General features: G+C 36.3%; 1 protein-coding gene across 9 annotated transcripts in view; it reads right to left on the bottom strand.

Moving 5' to 3' along the window:
• Bltp1 (bridge-like lipid transfer protein family member 1) overlaps positions 1 to 15,322 on the bottom strand; it is a 203,130-nt gene that overhangs the window by 158,430 nt on the left and 29,378 nt on the right. For all 9 annotated transcript variants that reach the window (XM_077803394.1, XM_077803388.1, XM_077803391.1 and 6 more), the window contains 5 exons: positions 7,707 to 7,893; positions 7,098 to 7,179; positions 6,555 to 6,748; positions 4,677 to 4,756; positions 2,638 to 2,788 (listed from right to left, as the gene is read on the bottom strand). In XM_077803394.1, coding sequence (XP_077659520.1) covers positions 2,638 to 2,788; positions 4,677 to 4,756; positions 6,555 to 6,748; positions 7,098 to 7,179; positions 7,707 to 7,893 — 694 coding nt within the window. The remainder of the gene's footprint in view (positions 1 to 2,637; positions 2,789 to 4,676; positions 4,757 to 6,554; positions 6,749 to 7,097; positions 7,180 to 7,706; positions 7,894 to 15,322) is intronic.

Below are 15,322 nucleotides of genomic sequence, written 5' to 3'. Positions count from 1 at the left end.
CTCGAAACTCTGAGCAAATGATTCAACAGCAAGACTGCCAAAATTTCTTCCTATATTTCTGACATACTTAAATGGTAAGAAAATGACAGTACTAGTCACTGTTGACTGCTGATCATATTCAAGTGGAAACTCAATACGGGGAGGAAGAAAAGCAGAGGGCTCCCTGAGGACTTTGTACATGCAAGTGAGGAAGCACACTTCACTCACACCAGTGAACTAAAGTATGTGAAAAACAGATCCTTGTCTTGAATAAACTTGAGTGCATTTGCTAAGTTCAGGTTATGAAGTATGTTGCTGTTCTCTCTTAGCAGAGGAAGAATATATACTGAAGGGAGTTGAGAAAGCAAATTTCTAACTCATATTAATTTTCGTTTTATTTCTCCATATAATACAAAGACTTTATGTAGCCAAGGTGAATTTAATTATGTATTATAAGAATTTTAGTTAGGATTTTTATGTAAATATGCACTATTCATTTTTTAAACATATTAAATGTATTTTAAGAAGAATCACACCTCATTCTATTGCTAAAACTATAAAAATGTTTCGTGTTTAAGGCATTCTTCTATTTTTTTTTCCTTTCAAAAATATATAACTGTTAGTCCAGCCAAAGAAAATGAATTTCCCTTAAGATTTCTGCATGCAGTTGAAATAGCTGTAGCTATTTTACTTATTGGAATCTGAAATCCTTCATTTTTCAACTGGATACAAAGCAAATACAGCATGATTTATTGTAGGAAAAATTTTGCCATTAAAGGAAAATTAAAATCCAATAATGTGAAAAGTATCTGCTAACTGGAATTTTAAGCTCTGTTTACATTCAAGTTTCAACCTAACCCAGAACTTAGTGAATTTACTCTGAAACTTTCAAGTTTCAACCTAACCCAGAACTTAGTGAATTCTCCTTTAGCGCATTCCAAGAGTTTTCAAATAACAAACTACTCATTTATCATACAACGTTAATTAACTACTAGTGAGGCACACAGCTGTGTATACTAGAGAACAGTAAGACCAGGAGGACAAACAGCCCTTGCCTTGTGGTGTGCAAGATGCTGGTTTGACTCCCAGCACCAAAACAGTAAGTAAAGGAAGAGCATATTCTTTGACAAGGCATATCCTTCTCACTAAGAGTACATTCATAGCATAATCTGAAACTTTAAAAAAAAGTATTCAAAAAAACTCAGACCATCAAAAATCAGTATCAGTGGTCTTTCAAATCTTTCATTAACACATCAATAGCCCAGTAAAAACTGCCTCAGTATGTGACTCAACACATACTTTTCTATTCAAGAAAGCTAACTCATGTAGAGAAAAACATTAAGCAATGTCTATTTGAATTAATTCCTAATTAGTGAAAAATGTCCCTTTGTTTTCTTTAATAAGTGGAAAAACATTAATAATATATTAAAAATAAAAAATTATTTTAAGGTAATAGAATGATTAATAAAAATCTTTGAGTCAGATGGGCACAGTGGCACAAGCTTACAGAATCAGCTACTCAGGAAGCTGAGGCAGAAAAGCAGTTGAGCTTTAATCAGGAGTTCAAGGACAGCCTGCGCATTATAGCAAAACTGTCCCAAAATATAAAAATAAAAAAAAAAAGAAAGAAAAACGAAAAACTATGAGACACTCTACATTATTCTCAGTATAGATCCCTACTTCTTATTACTACAGAACTCTTTTACCTGTAGAACACAGGATAATTCTCCACTTTTCTCATGTATTTGCCTCAATTACTCAGTCCCTTCTTTGCCTAGCAAACTCTAAACTGCTACCTCTACAAAAGCCTTTTCTAAGTCTTCTCTCCCCAATCTTCAATATGAATTATGTACCTATTGTAAGCTGAACTGTACCCTAAAATTTCATGTTTAAATCCTAACCCTAGTATCTAAAACGGGGCTGTGTTTGGAGAAAGGGTCTTTAGAGAATAATAGCATTAAAATGAGGCCACTGTGGTACATCCTGATGCAGTATGGCTTGTGTCCCTATGAAAAGAGGAAGTCTGGCCACCAGCATACACAAGGGAGACCACATGAAGACACCAGGAGAAAGCAGCCATCTACAAGCCCAGGGAAAGGCCAGGGGCACCTCCTTCCCTCCCAGTCCTCAGAAGGAACCAGCCTCACCACCACCTTGATGGAGAGCCTTTGGCCTCCAGAACTGTGAGAAAGAAGCTTCGGTTAAGCTACCCCGTGGGCAGTGATCAGTTTCGGCCTCCCTGGGAACAGATGCAGTGCCTTCCTGGGCACATCTTCAAGACCCTTTACTTACAGCCCTTCACACAACTTGCTTTCTCCTCCCCCACTAAAACTGAACTGTGTATGTATGTCTTTTATTTTTAAACCCCCATCTCTTTATTACTCTGCTACATAGTAGAGAGTTAATAAATAAACTGTTCAATAAATATAAAAGAAAAATCAAAGAAATGAATAAATATGCTGTTAATGAATCTTTCTGATAAATGAGTTCCTCCTTTTGGAGACAACTTGCTTGAGGTTTCTCCATAAAACAAGTTACTATTGGATCAAAATATTTAGTGACAATTTATTCTGCCATCATAAGACAGCACATAAAAAAATAAGCTACTATTTCAATGCATTTGAAAGACTTTATTAGAGATATAATTTACTTAAGTACCTCTGCCTATCAGCCCAGGGTCCATAATTAAAATCTGTTCCTTTGCCACAGACTATATCGAGCCCCCAACATGGAGGTAAGTCTTGTAATTTGCAATCTTCACTGCTTATTTCTCCTTCAATGCTTTCTTCTGTTTCTTCTGGAACAAGTCCTGTATTCCAAAACACACAATTTAAAAGCAGTTACTTAAAAAGACCATTAGGAAGTTTCCTTAAATAAGCAGTTCTAAACGTGTTGGCTTCAGGAACCTTTCTTTACATTCTTAAAAATCAAGAACCCCAAAAAGGATCCCCAAAGGAGACTAAAGTTAAGCCCACTTAAGGTTCTATTCAAAATAATAAATTTTTGTTGTAAACATTAAGTAATTTTATTTTAAAAATCAACTCACTATATATCAACATAATAAAATACTAAATAAAAATAGTATGAAAATGAAAAATAACTATTTTAATGAAATCGGAGTTTTCATTTCATTTTTAATGAAGAAAAACTACATTTTCAAAACCAAAATAATTTAGTGAGAAATTTGGTATTGTTCTTCATTTTGTAGTGTCTAGCTTAATAGAAATCAGGTGGATTTTCAAAGCTGCTTCTGCATTCAATCTGCTGTTGAAGGACTTGAATAAAACCTGGCCTCAACAGACATATACTCAGAAAAGGAGCAGCATTTCAGTAGACTTTTCACCTAATGCTGGATGATATTCTTCTTTGACATGACAGCAAAATTCAATAAGTGAGACCTTCTTAAAGATGAGTCGCAATGTGTAATCTGAAACCAGATCACTGCACTTTGGGCAGTCTTATGCTGGTGTTGCATTCTGAATGCATCTCTTGTCCACACATGACCCTTACAAGCACACACTGGTCATGTGGAAAACAGCAGTTCACATAACCACGCTGATCTTTCACAAATGTTGATAAACTCACTCTTAAACATTTTTATAATCACACTTGTTAGTGTCACTGGTAGTTTCATTAGAAAGCTGTTAATTATTGAGATATTGCCAAATAGTCCTAAATTTTCCAATATTTTAACTTCACATGTCAGCTCAAAAACAAAGTCTCTGATTCATCTTTCAAGATCAGTCGGTGTTCCATGTAAAAAGGAAATGACTGGGTGTGCAACTCCATCACATACATGCTTCTCTTCAAGACACCAGAATATCTGGTATGTGGCAGAAGTGCTTTGTGTTTAACCCACTGTATCGTACCAAATATTAAGACGACTCTAGTCAAGGGTCAATATTTGATAAAACTAATAATTTTTACTGCTTCATCGAGGGAAGCTCTACCAGATCAGCCAGTCTTCTGTCTGGGAGAGTGTGGCAGCAGAAACTGCAAGGCCGGCTAACAGGACAGGGAGCTGCAGCTTCCCTGCAGGCACCCACCCTGCTTCTGCACCATCAGAGCCCACATCAGCTCAAGAGACCAGAAAGTCCCAGAGCCTTAAAAACCCCTGAAAGGTCAGAAAAGCTGAAGTACAAAAAAGGGCTTTAAAAGATCTAGCACTGGGGCTGTGGTTGTGGCTCAGTGGTAGAGCGCTCGCCTCACACATTGAGGCCCTGGATTCAATCTTCAGAACCACATAAAAATAAATAAAATAAAGTTATTGTGTCCATCTACAATTAAAATATATATATACATTAAAAAAAGATATAGCATTTAGCTTTTATCAAATGGAAGCACGGAAGCCACCTACAAAGCACAGTCACTAGGCAAGATTCTGATTTTTCAATCCTTAGACAAACTACCTACTTATAACAGCACCCCCTCAAGGTCTTCACTAGAGGCTGCCTGCATTCTAAATTGCTGAAGTCTATGGATGAAAGCAGAGTCTGAAGTAACATGCTATGTTGTTCTCTTTAGTCTAAAACACTTCTAAGAAATGACACATATTTTTAGAGACATTCCCATAACCACATTTATCATTTTATTGATCCCTTTAATACCCTAAGAAAGAAGATTAGAAAGATTATCAGATATGTACATTCCACAGAAGAGAACTGTCACTATGAAACATACTCGCAAAAACACAGTACCTGGCTCATCCATGTAGTAATAGATGTCGACATCGTTGGACTGCATCACCACAAAGCCTTCTCCCATCAGTCTTGGTGGTCTATAAGAAGCAGAGGTGAGGGCAAGCTGAATACACCTCCAAAAAGCAAAACGTTCAATATCCTACTTAATGGTGGTAAAAGGTGAAAAATGGAAAGCACACCCAAGAACCATCTTAAAAAGGGAAAAATATCCTTCACCTATACAATTATCCAAATAACTGTTCCCAGGTACATGCTATATTATGGTAAATAATAAAATTGACCCTGAAAATGTATTGGTAAATTACTGGTAGCTCAAGAGGGGGAAAAAAAATTACAGTTTTCATTTGAAATAAAAAATTAAAATCATTGCTATTAAAAACAAACACAAAATATCATGTGATTTATCAGAATAAGCTGTAATCATTCAGAAACATGAAATAAGAAAAAATAATAAAAATAACAACTTAATATTGCTTATTTCTAAGAATATTTAGTTGAACAGCTTGAAATAAATTTAAAGCAAATACCTTGAACTTAACTCTGAATGAATGCTTCTCTATCTTCAATTTCCCACAAACTTTAACAACTTCTGTCACATACTATAATATCTATCTTTTTCATCAAAATTAACTTCTCAATCATTGATAATATATACAAACTAAATTTTCTTCTAAATATGTATTAAATCAAAAAAATTAATGACTCTCCACACTTTTGAATAATGTAAAATATACTTTTAAACCTCTTTACACAAGTTACTAATAGCAGAACACTTTCTGATCTCACTCTCCAGTAACTTGGGGTTTGAAAAAATCCAGATTTATTCAGTATTATACCTGTACCCCAAAACACAGACTTGATTGCACTCCAGAAGAGGTTTAACCAAATCCATGATCTTGAAAAGCACGGCCAGGCAGACCCATGGCCACCTGGGATTAGAAAAGGAAAAACCTTCTCTCTATCATTTTAGATAGTTCTTGGGAAATGTAATAGCAAGGAGGTCAAGAGTAAGAACTAAAAGGAATAACTGTGTTTCTTGTAACCTTATAAGACTGCATATTGCCTATGCACAAAAAATAAAAGGATAAACGCTGAGGCACTACAGTGGAACTCTACCCATAAACACTTAAACCACACACATTCATCCAAAGGCTCCTGCACAAAAACAAAGAGAGGCTGAGAAAAAACAAAGGTCCTAAAAGCCCATCATCCCATCTATGGATATATGGCCTGGCGTCAGGCAGGAGTCATGAGTCTGCTGTTTCCTCAGGGACCAGTCCAGTCTAGGATGGGCATCTCACCACTGTGAGGTGGGTCTAGTGTGCTACATCCACACAACATGTCTCTTAAATACACACTGCTACTTTTCACTGAATAATACAAAATCACACCTCAAAAACTAGATAAAAAACAATTTGGGATGTAAGTGTCATATGGGTCTCAAAACCGCACCACCCTAACTTGACCAATTTTTCAAGAGTAATTCTGATTCATTTTCAACATTCACTAACTCAAAATTGGTACTTCAATCTCTTCAATTTATTTATCCATGCCTTCTGAAAAGAAAAATCCACCTGTAATGTACATTTCTTATACAAACATCAGGGCTTAACTGCCCAAAATAAATTTCCAAACTACAGAGAGAAGGAGAAGAGCTATAGCTATAGGCATACAGAAGCATATCTGAATGCACACGTTACTGCTAGACAGCATATCCATTGATTCCACAAGGAAGATCACTTGTTCACTGTTTAGGAGACTGAGAAATATAGCTATTATCACACAACTATAGCAAGAAAATAAGGATCACTGAAGATTCCAGGTGATGCCCATCTTAGTTCAAAAGAAGTTACTATTTCCATCAGGCTTTCTTACTCATCATTTTGAAGACCAACATATCTTGGACTAGGAACAAGCATGACTCGAACATTTTCAAGCTTTCCTTTCACAATATGCATGAATTGGTCAAGGTGACTTGAAGGTGGTTTTGTGGTGTAAGTTAAGAAAGCATCATCAAAGTTGATGCACAGAGTCTGAGGTTGATAATGATTTCCAAAGGCCAAACGTCCCTAAAAAAAGTACATAAAAAGACATATATTACACATTTTTTCTCCATTAAGCTGACCTAACAGCAAACATTTTTAAGGAACAAGTAAATGATTCCAGCTCAGCACTATATGCTATTTAAATCATTCTGCTGGTCAATGTATACCAGTATTTGAAGAAATTTAAAGTGAAGTTCAAACTAGTTTAAACACTTATAAATAAATAAGCTTTACAATCTAAGAAACTTATCCTAAAACAGTATTGGTGCTAAAATTCTTTCACAACTTAGAGAAATGAAAGTTATATTTGCAAAAATAAAACGTTCTATGTTTTGAACCCACCAAACATTTAACTATAACACAATTTACTTACTGTGCTCACATTGACTTTTATGACTGGAATAAGTGATCGCCATGAAGATGCAGGGTCTTGAGATTCTGTTTTTACTTTAACTCTAAAGAGAAGAAAAAAACTAAGACCAAGAAAAGCTTAAATACCTGAAGGATACTCCCTCAGATATACTTTATTAACATCAGCTGTGCACTTCCCAGTATACAATGAGTGGCCAGCAGGCAAAACAAAATGGACTTATATATACAGATATGGAGAAGTACAAGCAAACTACACACACTATATGGGAAACATAGATTTTCAGAAACTCACCCCAAAAAAGTCAAATATTTGCATATGTACCTTAAACATTCATGTAAATGAACTCAAAATCATAAAAAATTAATATCAGTAGTTTTTAATATGGAGTGAAGTAGAAACGATTTGTAGGGAAACAACTTTTTTGACATTATATAATTCTGTATTATTTTAATTTGCAATGATTAGATAATTATTTTAAAAAACAAAAAGTTTTTAGTTAAATTAAAAAGAAAGATTAGATTGTGTCTAGGTGAACAGTACCAATGACATTCTAATAAAGGCAAAGGTTTAAATGCTAGAAATTGGTAAAATTCAAGTATGATTTTGAACCTTTCAATTTTGGACTGGGTTCTTGTTCTCCCATTTTCCCGGGTTTTATCATCATCTTTCTTAGGTGGAATTATTGTTGGCTCCAAACCAAACAACTCTTGAAGGTGTCCATAAAGATCCGAACGGTTGTAGACATGAAATTCAAAATCATTAACTGTGATGTATAATCTGGTTTCTGCCTTTGGATCTAAAGATACCAATTACAAAAAAAGATTTCAGTTAAATTTTTAACAATTTTAGTCTAATTTTTTTTCACAGTTGAAGTAACTCAAATTATTGTTTTAAGTATCACTCTATAACACAGAAACACATATTAAAATACAAAACAACAGCAACAGAAAGAAAAATGCTGATATCATTGTTATAATTTAATACTTTATGAACAACTAAGTTTCTAGATTCTGGTTATATAGTGACAAAATTTAAAGAGTTTATCCTAAGAAAAATAAAGTGCCACTTACGGAGTAAAGCTGCCCTTATATAGCCATTTTATATTAAAATATACATAGTAAATAATTCTGAATACATTTAAATGTCACATTAGTATTTGAATTTTTGCATAAGAACTAGAATTTTTCATAAATTTTTTCAAAAACCACACAAAACTAGAACATTTTCTGAATGATAAGACTGAGCAATAACCTTCTCAAATAAAAGACATAATTACATTAAGTCTCAACAACAACAGATGGAGTATCCCTTACCCTAAATGCTTGAGACAAAGTGTTTTGGCTTCTGGATTTTTCCAGATCTGGGGATATTTGCGAATATATGAGAAATAAATGTGAGCTGGGACCCACATCCAAACACAAAATTCCTTTGTTTAATTTTCACCTTATAAAAACAGCCTGGAGGCGATTTTAGACAATACTTTGTGCATCTGCACTTGACTGAAACCCACCACTTGAGGTCAGGACTTCATGTCAGTGCTCAGAACTTTCCAGACTCTGGAGCATTTCCAATTCTAGGTTTTCCGATTGGAGTACTCAACCTGTTTTAATTAATGAGTCTGCCTATACCGTGATGGATGGCACTGTTTTCTGCTGAAAGCAGTGTATCGCAAATCAAATGAAGAATGTCAGGAGAAAAGTACCACAGACAACGATTCCTTGTTCTGAAAGAAAATCAGGCACATTTTCTGAGACATGATTTTTACTCTTCATCCTTTTTTGCCTCTACCAAGTTCAACTAAAAACTGAAATAAGATGACCAGTCAGAAACATTCAATTTTGAAACTCAGTGAGCTGTCATGGACTTTCAGTTTAAGCAGGTGAAGTAGTGACTTAAAAAGGGGGGCCCACCCTTCAAAAATACCAAGCTTCACCAAAAATAATGACTTCTGGAAGCTATTGCAAAAGATATATGACATGCCAAATACTGAAATAAATTTAGATTTTAAACTAACGAATTAAAAATAATATACCACTTGTTTTTAAAATAAACTAAGGAAAAGGAAGCAGCAACGCTCTTTTCCAGACAGTGATCCTATTACCTGTACTCCAATCTAGGTTATTTCATCACTTCCTAGAACAACCGAGGAAAACATGACAAACCCAACCCTTCAAGAAACTAATGCTCAGGAGCTGGAATTTCCCAGTAATTTCTTAAGTAGTTCTTTGACCTATGGTCCTCCTACTTCTTCAGATTTACCACAGGACTAACAGCCAAGCCAACCCCTAAATCACATCAAGCATTTCATCCCAGTACTTGCTGTATGTCAAATTTGTTGAAATAAAAAGATCAGTACGTACACTGCTTGAGAACAATGAATGACATCACACATTTTTAAGCAAGTAAATCAAACTCCATCACCCACTAGGTTCAAACCCTTCCTCAGATGCCAGGCCAAGAGCCCAGCAGCAGACCGACTCAACATCTCCAATTCTGCTTCACAGGTTCCTCACACCCGCACACACCTGACTATCTCGCATACCCCCTCCTATCAGCAGCCAGTGGGTTCTCTTGCTGGGGTCCCAACACCTTGCCTGTCTCCTTCGATGCTCAGAGATCACCAGCCACTCTGGTCGGCCAGCTTTTCTTTCAGCCTATGTCCAGAATGCAGCCACTCTCTGCCCCTGTCTCGCTCACCTAGTTCACTAGCCCTGCTAGCGGCCCTCTTCTGCCTTGCTCCCTCACACCTAAACCTAACACACTAGCCAGAGTTTTTAAATCCTAAGATTATTCTGTCCTCTCTGCTCCCAAATTTTCCTGTGGCTTTCCCATCTTATGACAACCCCACATCTCCTAAGTGATCATAGAATGCTAAGGATCCACGGTCCTGACTCCCTGTGCTGCCTTCTACTCTAAAGGCTCTTTCCCTGCCTCCCTGCGTGCTTCTCCTCAACTGGGCTCGACCACAAAGCCCACCATGGCTTCCCTATCAAGCAGCACTTCCTGACAGTCAGCACTCCCACCCAGGGGCTCATGAGCTTTGTATTTTCTCCTCTGCTGTACTCCCCTCCTGCACTCTTTGATGCTATATATGCCACTTACTTATTATCATAATCCTCCCAACTTGAATTAAGCCAGCTCTGACAAGGACAGGACTTACTCTTCCCACTGCTGGATTCTCAGTCCCTAGAACAAGGCTTAGTACACAAAAGGCTTAGTACACAAAAGCTCACAAAGAAAAATGAAGCACCTTCTTATGCATCATACTCCTAAGCAAAACAAAATGCCAACAAATAGATCTGACAATGTATAAAACCCAACAAATAGAATATTATAATTTATTCCCAAATAGACCTATATAAGTAGGAATGATTAAAAAATTCTTCAAATTTATATATAACCGAACTTTACCTCAAAACTCATTTACATCATTTGTTTTCAAATTTACTCACAGGACAGTTTACTAACAATCCCAGAATGACCTGATCATTAAGAATGTGCTCTGAAGGGCAGTGGACAAGATGGAGAAGCAGCAATGAGGACAATTAAGAACCCAGATTCCCCTAACTGGAACAGCAGTGATGAATAAGCAAACGGGGATTATAAAATAGAAACAGTATTACTCTCCATTTCACCTCTAATTTGCTGTACATGCACAAGACTCCCTCCTTTTAATGAAACAGGAATAAGAAAAGAGCACCATTAATTTACTAAAAGAGTGCACAGAGATAAGTGTATCAATTTTTTAATGTGTTATGTACGGCACACTGATGTACACTAAGTACTGAATACCAAAACACTGCAAGATGCCATCAGCATTCCTTACCACGTTTTTCTTGCTTCTTTTTAACATTGTTTGTCATATATTGTCACTTCTTCTACTGGAATGTAAATTCTACTAGAGAAGTTCCCCCCCCCCCTGTTAAATTCACTATTATATCCCTGGTGTCTAAAATAGTCTCTGGTACATAGGAGATACTCAATTAATATTTGTTGAATCACTGAATTTAAAATGGGCTTGGAAATTTTAAATAAGACTGAGCAAAATGTAAATTGTACTGAACCGCTTCAAGTGGTCTAGAGATCACTCTTTTCCTTCAAAAATTCACTTTGGGAAGTATCAAATAGCAAGTTCCTCAATATTTATAATGTACCCTTTGGTCTTATATTTTAAAGAAACATTTCCCTGAGTTGACATCACACCTTTTTTGTTTGTTATATTGCATTAGTAATATTCCAGCCATAGAGCTGTACAATTAAACAACAAATCAGATCTCCAAGCTTGACTGCTCTCCAAGCTGACATGGCTGCTGTTTTCTGCAGGGTCTCTTCCCAGGACCTTTTCTGTCAATGTACCAGGCTTCCTGCCATCCAGGAGTATTCTACTTGGAAATGCCCTCTCCAGCCCCCCAATACTACCCCAATATCACAGAGAGATGCAGAGACAGGGTGTCTGAAGATACCCACACAGACAGAAACACAGAGAAAAGAACACATGTTCAGAGGCTTTCTTGCACAGAGTGGGCAAGTACACACGGTATACTCATGTGCAGACTCAGAAACTAACAGACAAGCACACACATGCACATACTCTCACAGAGCCTGCCATGTACATTTGCAACTACCAGCGCACTCAGCTCCATTCTCACAGATGAACACAAAGGCCCACGACAAACAGGGCACCATCCCAGAACAGCAAGAGCATGACCCCAGCAGGGTGCATGTACCCTCACAGACTGACCACCACTTCTTCCAAAGGCATGCATCTCCCACTTAGGAACATGCACACATGCCTAAGTACACACACAAACACACAGCTCTTTTAAAAACAGTAAGTTGGGGATGTTTGCAATGATTCTCCAGAACTAAATAAAGAGGTAAATAAACAGTAAAAGGAATATATGATCATTTACTGATGCTGTGACCTAAGGCCTCATTTTTCTCATCTATGAGAATAAAACCAAATGCCGAATGTTTTCTTTGATACAAGGAGAATGACTCATAGTGGGATAGGGAGCAGGAGCATGGAAGGAACAGACGAACTCTAGATAGGGCAGAGGGGGAGGAAGGGAAGGGAGGAGGCATGGAGTAATTAATGATGGTGGAATGGGATGATCATTATTACCCAAAGTACACGTATGAAGACACTAATTGGTGTGAATATATGATGTATACAGCCAGAGATATGGAAAACTGTGCTCTATATATGTAATAAGAAGTGTAATGCATTCTGCTGTCATATATATATAAAAATTTACATTAAAATTTTTATTAAAAAAGATCCAATTACCTCTTTGAAATCTCATCCCTACATTACAAGGCTAGGGTGATCTACCTTGAAAACAAAAATCTTCTCGGATTTCCTATCATGTAACATGATGGCATCACATAATGGGCCCCCAAAAAATATTTGATAAATAAAATTCCTAAATACTAAAGGATATACACACAAAAAGTCTTGACTTAAGCAGTTAAATTTAAGGAAAAAAACAGATCAATGTTATAAAATCACACAACTCTCTTAGGCAAATAACCCACTGAAATATCTCATTTTCCAAAGAATAAAAAGACAGCTATTTAATTATGTAATAGAGACACATGCTGTTTGTAATTAAAAAAAAAAAAAAAGCAAAAGCTAAGGTACAGAAATGCTGCCAAACAGCCTTGGAATAGAATTGATATTTAATCCAAAGACAAAACAGTCTGCTGACCTTTTAAAAACTGCTCAGGGTTTTTTATTTATTTAATTTATTCAACAAATAAGATTCAAATGTAACAAATTTTAAAAGTATTAGATCTTATTAGGCTAAAACGTCTACAAAATAAAACAACAGAAAGAGGCATCCTTTTTTTTGTTTTTACCATTGTAGTTTATTTTTGGTTTTTTTGTGTACATGGGCTTGAACACGGCACTCTACACTGAGCTACCACTCAGCCCTTTTTATTTTATTTCAAGATAGGGCCATGCTAATTTGCAAAGCTGGCCTCAAACTTGTGATCCTCCTGCATCAGCCTCCCAAGTTGCTGGGCTCACAGACATGCACCATTGTACCCAGTCAGCTATCCTTTCACGTCTTAATTTAAGAATTCCTTCTCATTAAGAAAAATATATGGGGGCTGGGGATAGAGCTCAGCTGGTAGAGTGCTTGCCTCACATACATAAGGCCCTGGGTTCAATCCCTAGCACCAAAAAAAAAAAGAAAGAAAGAAAAAGAAAGAAAGATGTACAACTATTTATCCAGGTCCACAGTCATTTAAACACTATGATGCATCATCACAGGCTAAGATCAACTAACTGGTCCTGATACTTCATTATTTTCCAAAATAATGGCTTAAAATCAACTACCCTGAAAATAGGGCTATTCTGAACAACCTAAATATCTAAATGACTCCCTGAAATGTTCCCACACAAGCTCTATGGTATAGACTTAGGCAACTGAATACCACACTTTTCTTCTAATGGAGCAATTCTAAAACTCCCTAATGAAAACCAGCCCCACCTATCTCCTAGAAAGGCAGGGCGGCCATCTGTTCCATTCAGTATGTGCCCCAACAAGGCTACTAAATTTTCCACTAAGAAATGTAAACCATCTCTAAGTACTTGGTGAATCATCAAAGCACATGGATCTACCCTTAAGCAGTAAGAAATAACTTCTAGACTATAATAAGTACAGCCCACCATTATGTTACATATAATTATATACAATCTAATATTATCCAGCTATTATTAAAAGTTTAGTTTGCAGCCTGCTCATTCCTCTATATACTTTATTCTAAATTCTGTTCCTGAATGATGCAAGATTAATAAGGTATTTATACCAAACTGTTCATTCCTACATTGCTACTTGGCATTATGTCTTTACCTTTGACAGCTTGTTGTTAAGAATACTGACCTTCATAGCAGGATTTCCTCAAGAAGCACATGAAATATATAATAAGCCCAAAGCTAACATTAACTCAACAGTGAAAAACTGGAACCCTGTCCTCTAAGATCCACAACAAGACAAGGATACCACTCCCACCATTTCTATGCAACAAAGTACTAAAGTTCTTGCCATAGAAATAAGGAAAGAGAAGGAAAATGTTTGCTGATGAAATGAATTTAGAAATTAAATTTTTAAAAAACCCTCAAGATTTTTACAAAAAAAACTACAGTACTGATAAATTCAGTAAGTTGCAAGATAAAAAATTATCATACAGAAATCAGAAGCATTTCTCTATGCTAATAAGAAACATTCAAAAGAACGATCCCATTTACAATAGCTTAAAAACTGAATACTTTTTTAAAAATATTTTTTAGTTACACATAAACACTATCTTTATTTTGTTTATTCATTTTTATGTGGTGCTGAGTATCAAATCCAGTGCCTCAATGTACGAGGCAAGCACTCTACCACTGAGGCACAACCCAGCCCTTAAAACCGAATACTTAAGAATGAATTTAGCCAGAGACAAAACACTTGTACAATAAAAATTGTGAAACATCAATGAAAAAAGTCAAAGATGACAAATAAATGGAAAGATATTCCATGTTTATGAATTAGAAGAACACTGTTAAACTCTCCTTACTTTCCAAAAAAAATCTACAGATTCAATGAATTCTTATCAAAAGTCTAAACATTAATTTTCATAGACACAGGAAAAATGATCCTAAAGTTCATATGAAACCATAAAAAAAATTGCCAAGGAAATTATGAACAAAAAGAACAAATTGGGAGACATCTACTATTTGGTTTCAAACTACTCTAAAAAGTAATAGTATCTGCAACAGCATGGTTCTGGCCACAAGAGACCACAGAGAGAGAGAGTGCTCAGAACAGGAAGGACCCCAGGCACCTGTGGTAAAGGACTCTCACTGCCCAGTAATAAGGAAACAATCTGATTCAGAAAAGGGCAAGGAACCCAAACAGACACTTCTCAAAGGACCCGACTTGCTAATCAATACAAGACGCAATGCCCAACATCAGGAACCATCAGGGACACACAAAGGGAATCTACAAGAGATGTCACCTGACACCAGTTAGAATGGCTACCCTCAAAAGACAGAAGAAAACCCTGCTGGCAAGGGTGTGGAGAAAGGGAACTCCTGTATACCACTGGTGGGATAAAAATGAGGGCAGCCTCTTGAGAAAATGTAGGGAGGGTTCCTCAAAAAGTAAACACAGAATTACCACATGACCCAGAAACTCCAATATTCCTGAAATTAGTGCATCAGAGAGATGTCT

This window comes from Urocitellus parryii, chromosome 10 (assembly GCF_045843805.1).
Source record: "Urocitellus parryii isolate mUroPar1 chromosome 10, mUroPar1.hap1, whole genome shotgun sequence".
In the NCBI taxonomy this organism is placed as follows: domain Eukaryota; kingdom Metazoa; phylum Chordata; class Mammalia; order Rodentia; family Sciuridae; genus Urocitellus; species Urocitellus parryii.
The sequence above is the reverse complement of the archived record's forward strand: the minus strand, read 5'-3'. Positions and strand labels throughout refer to the sequence as shown.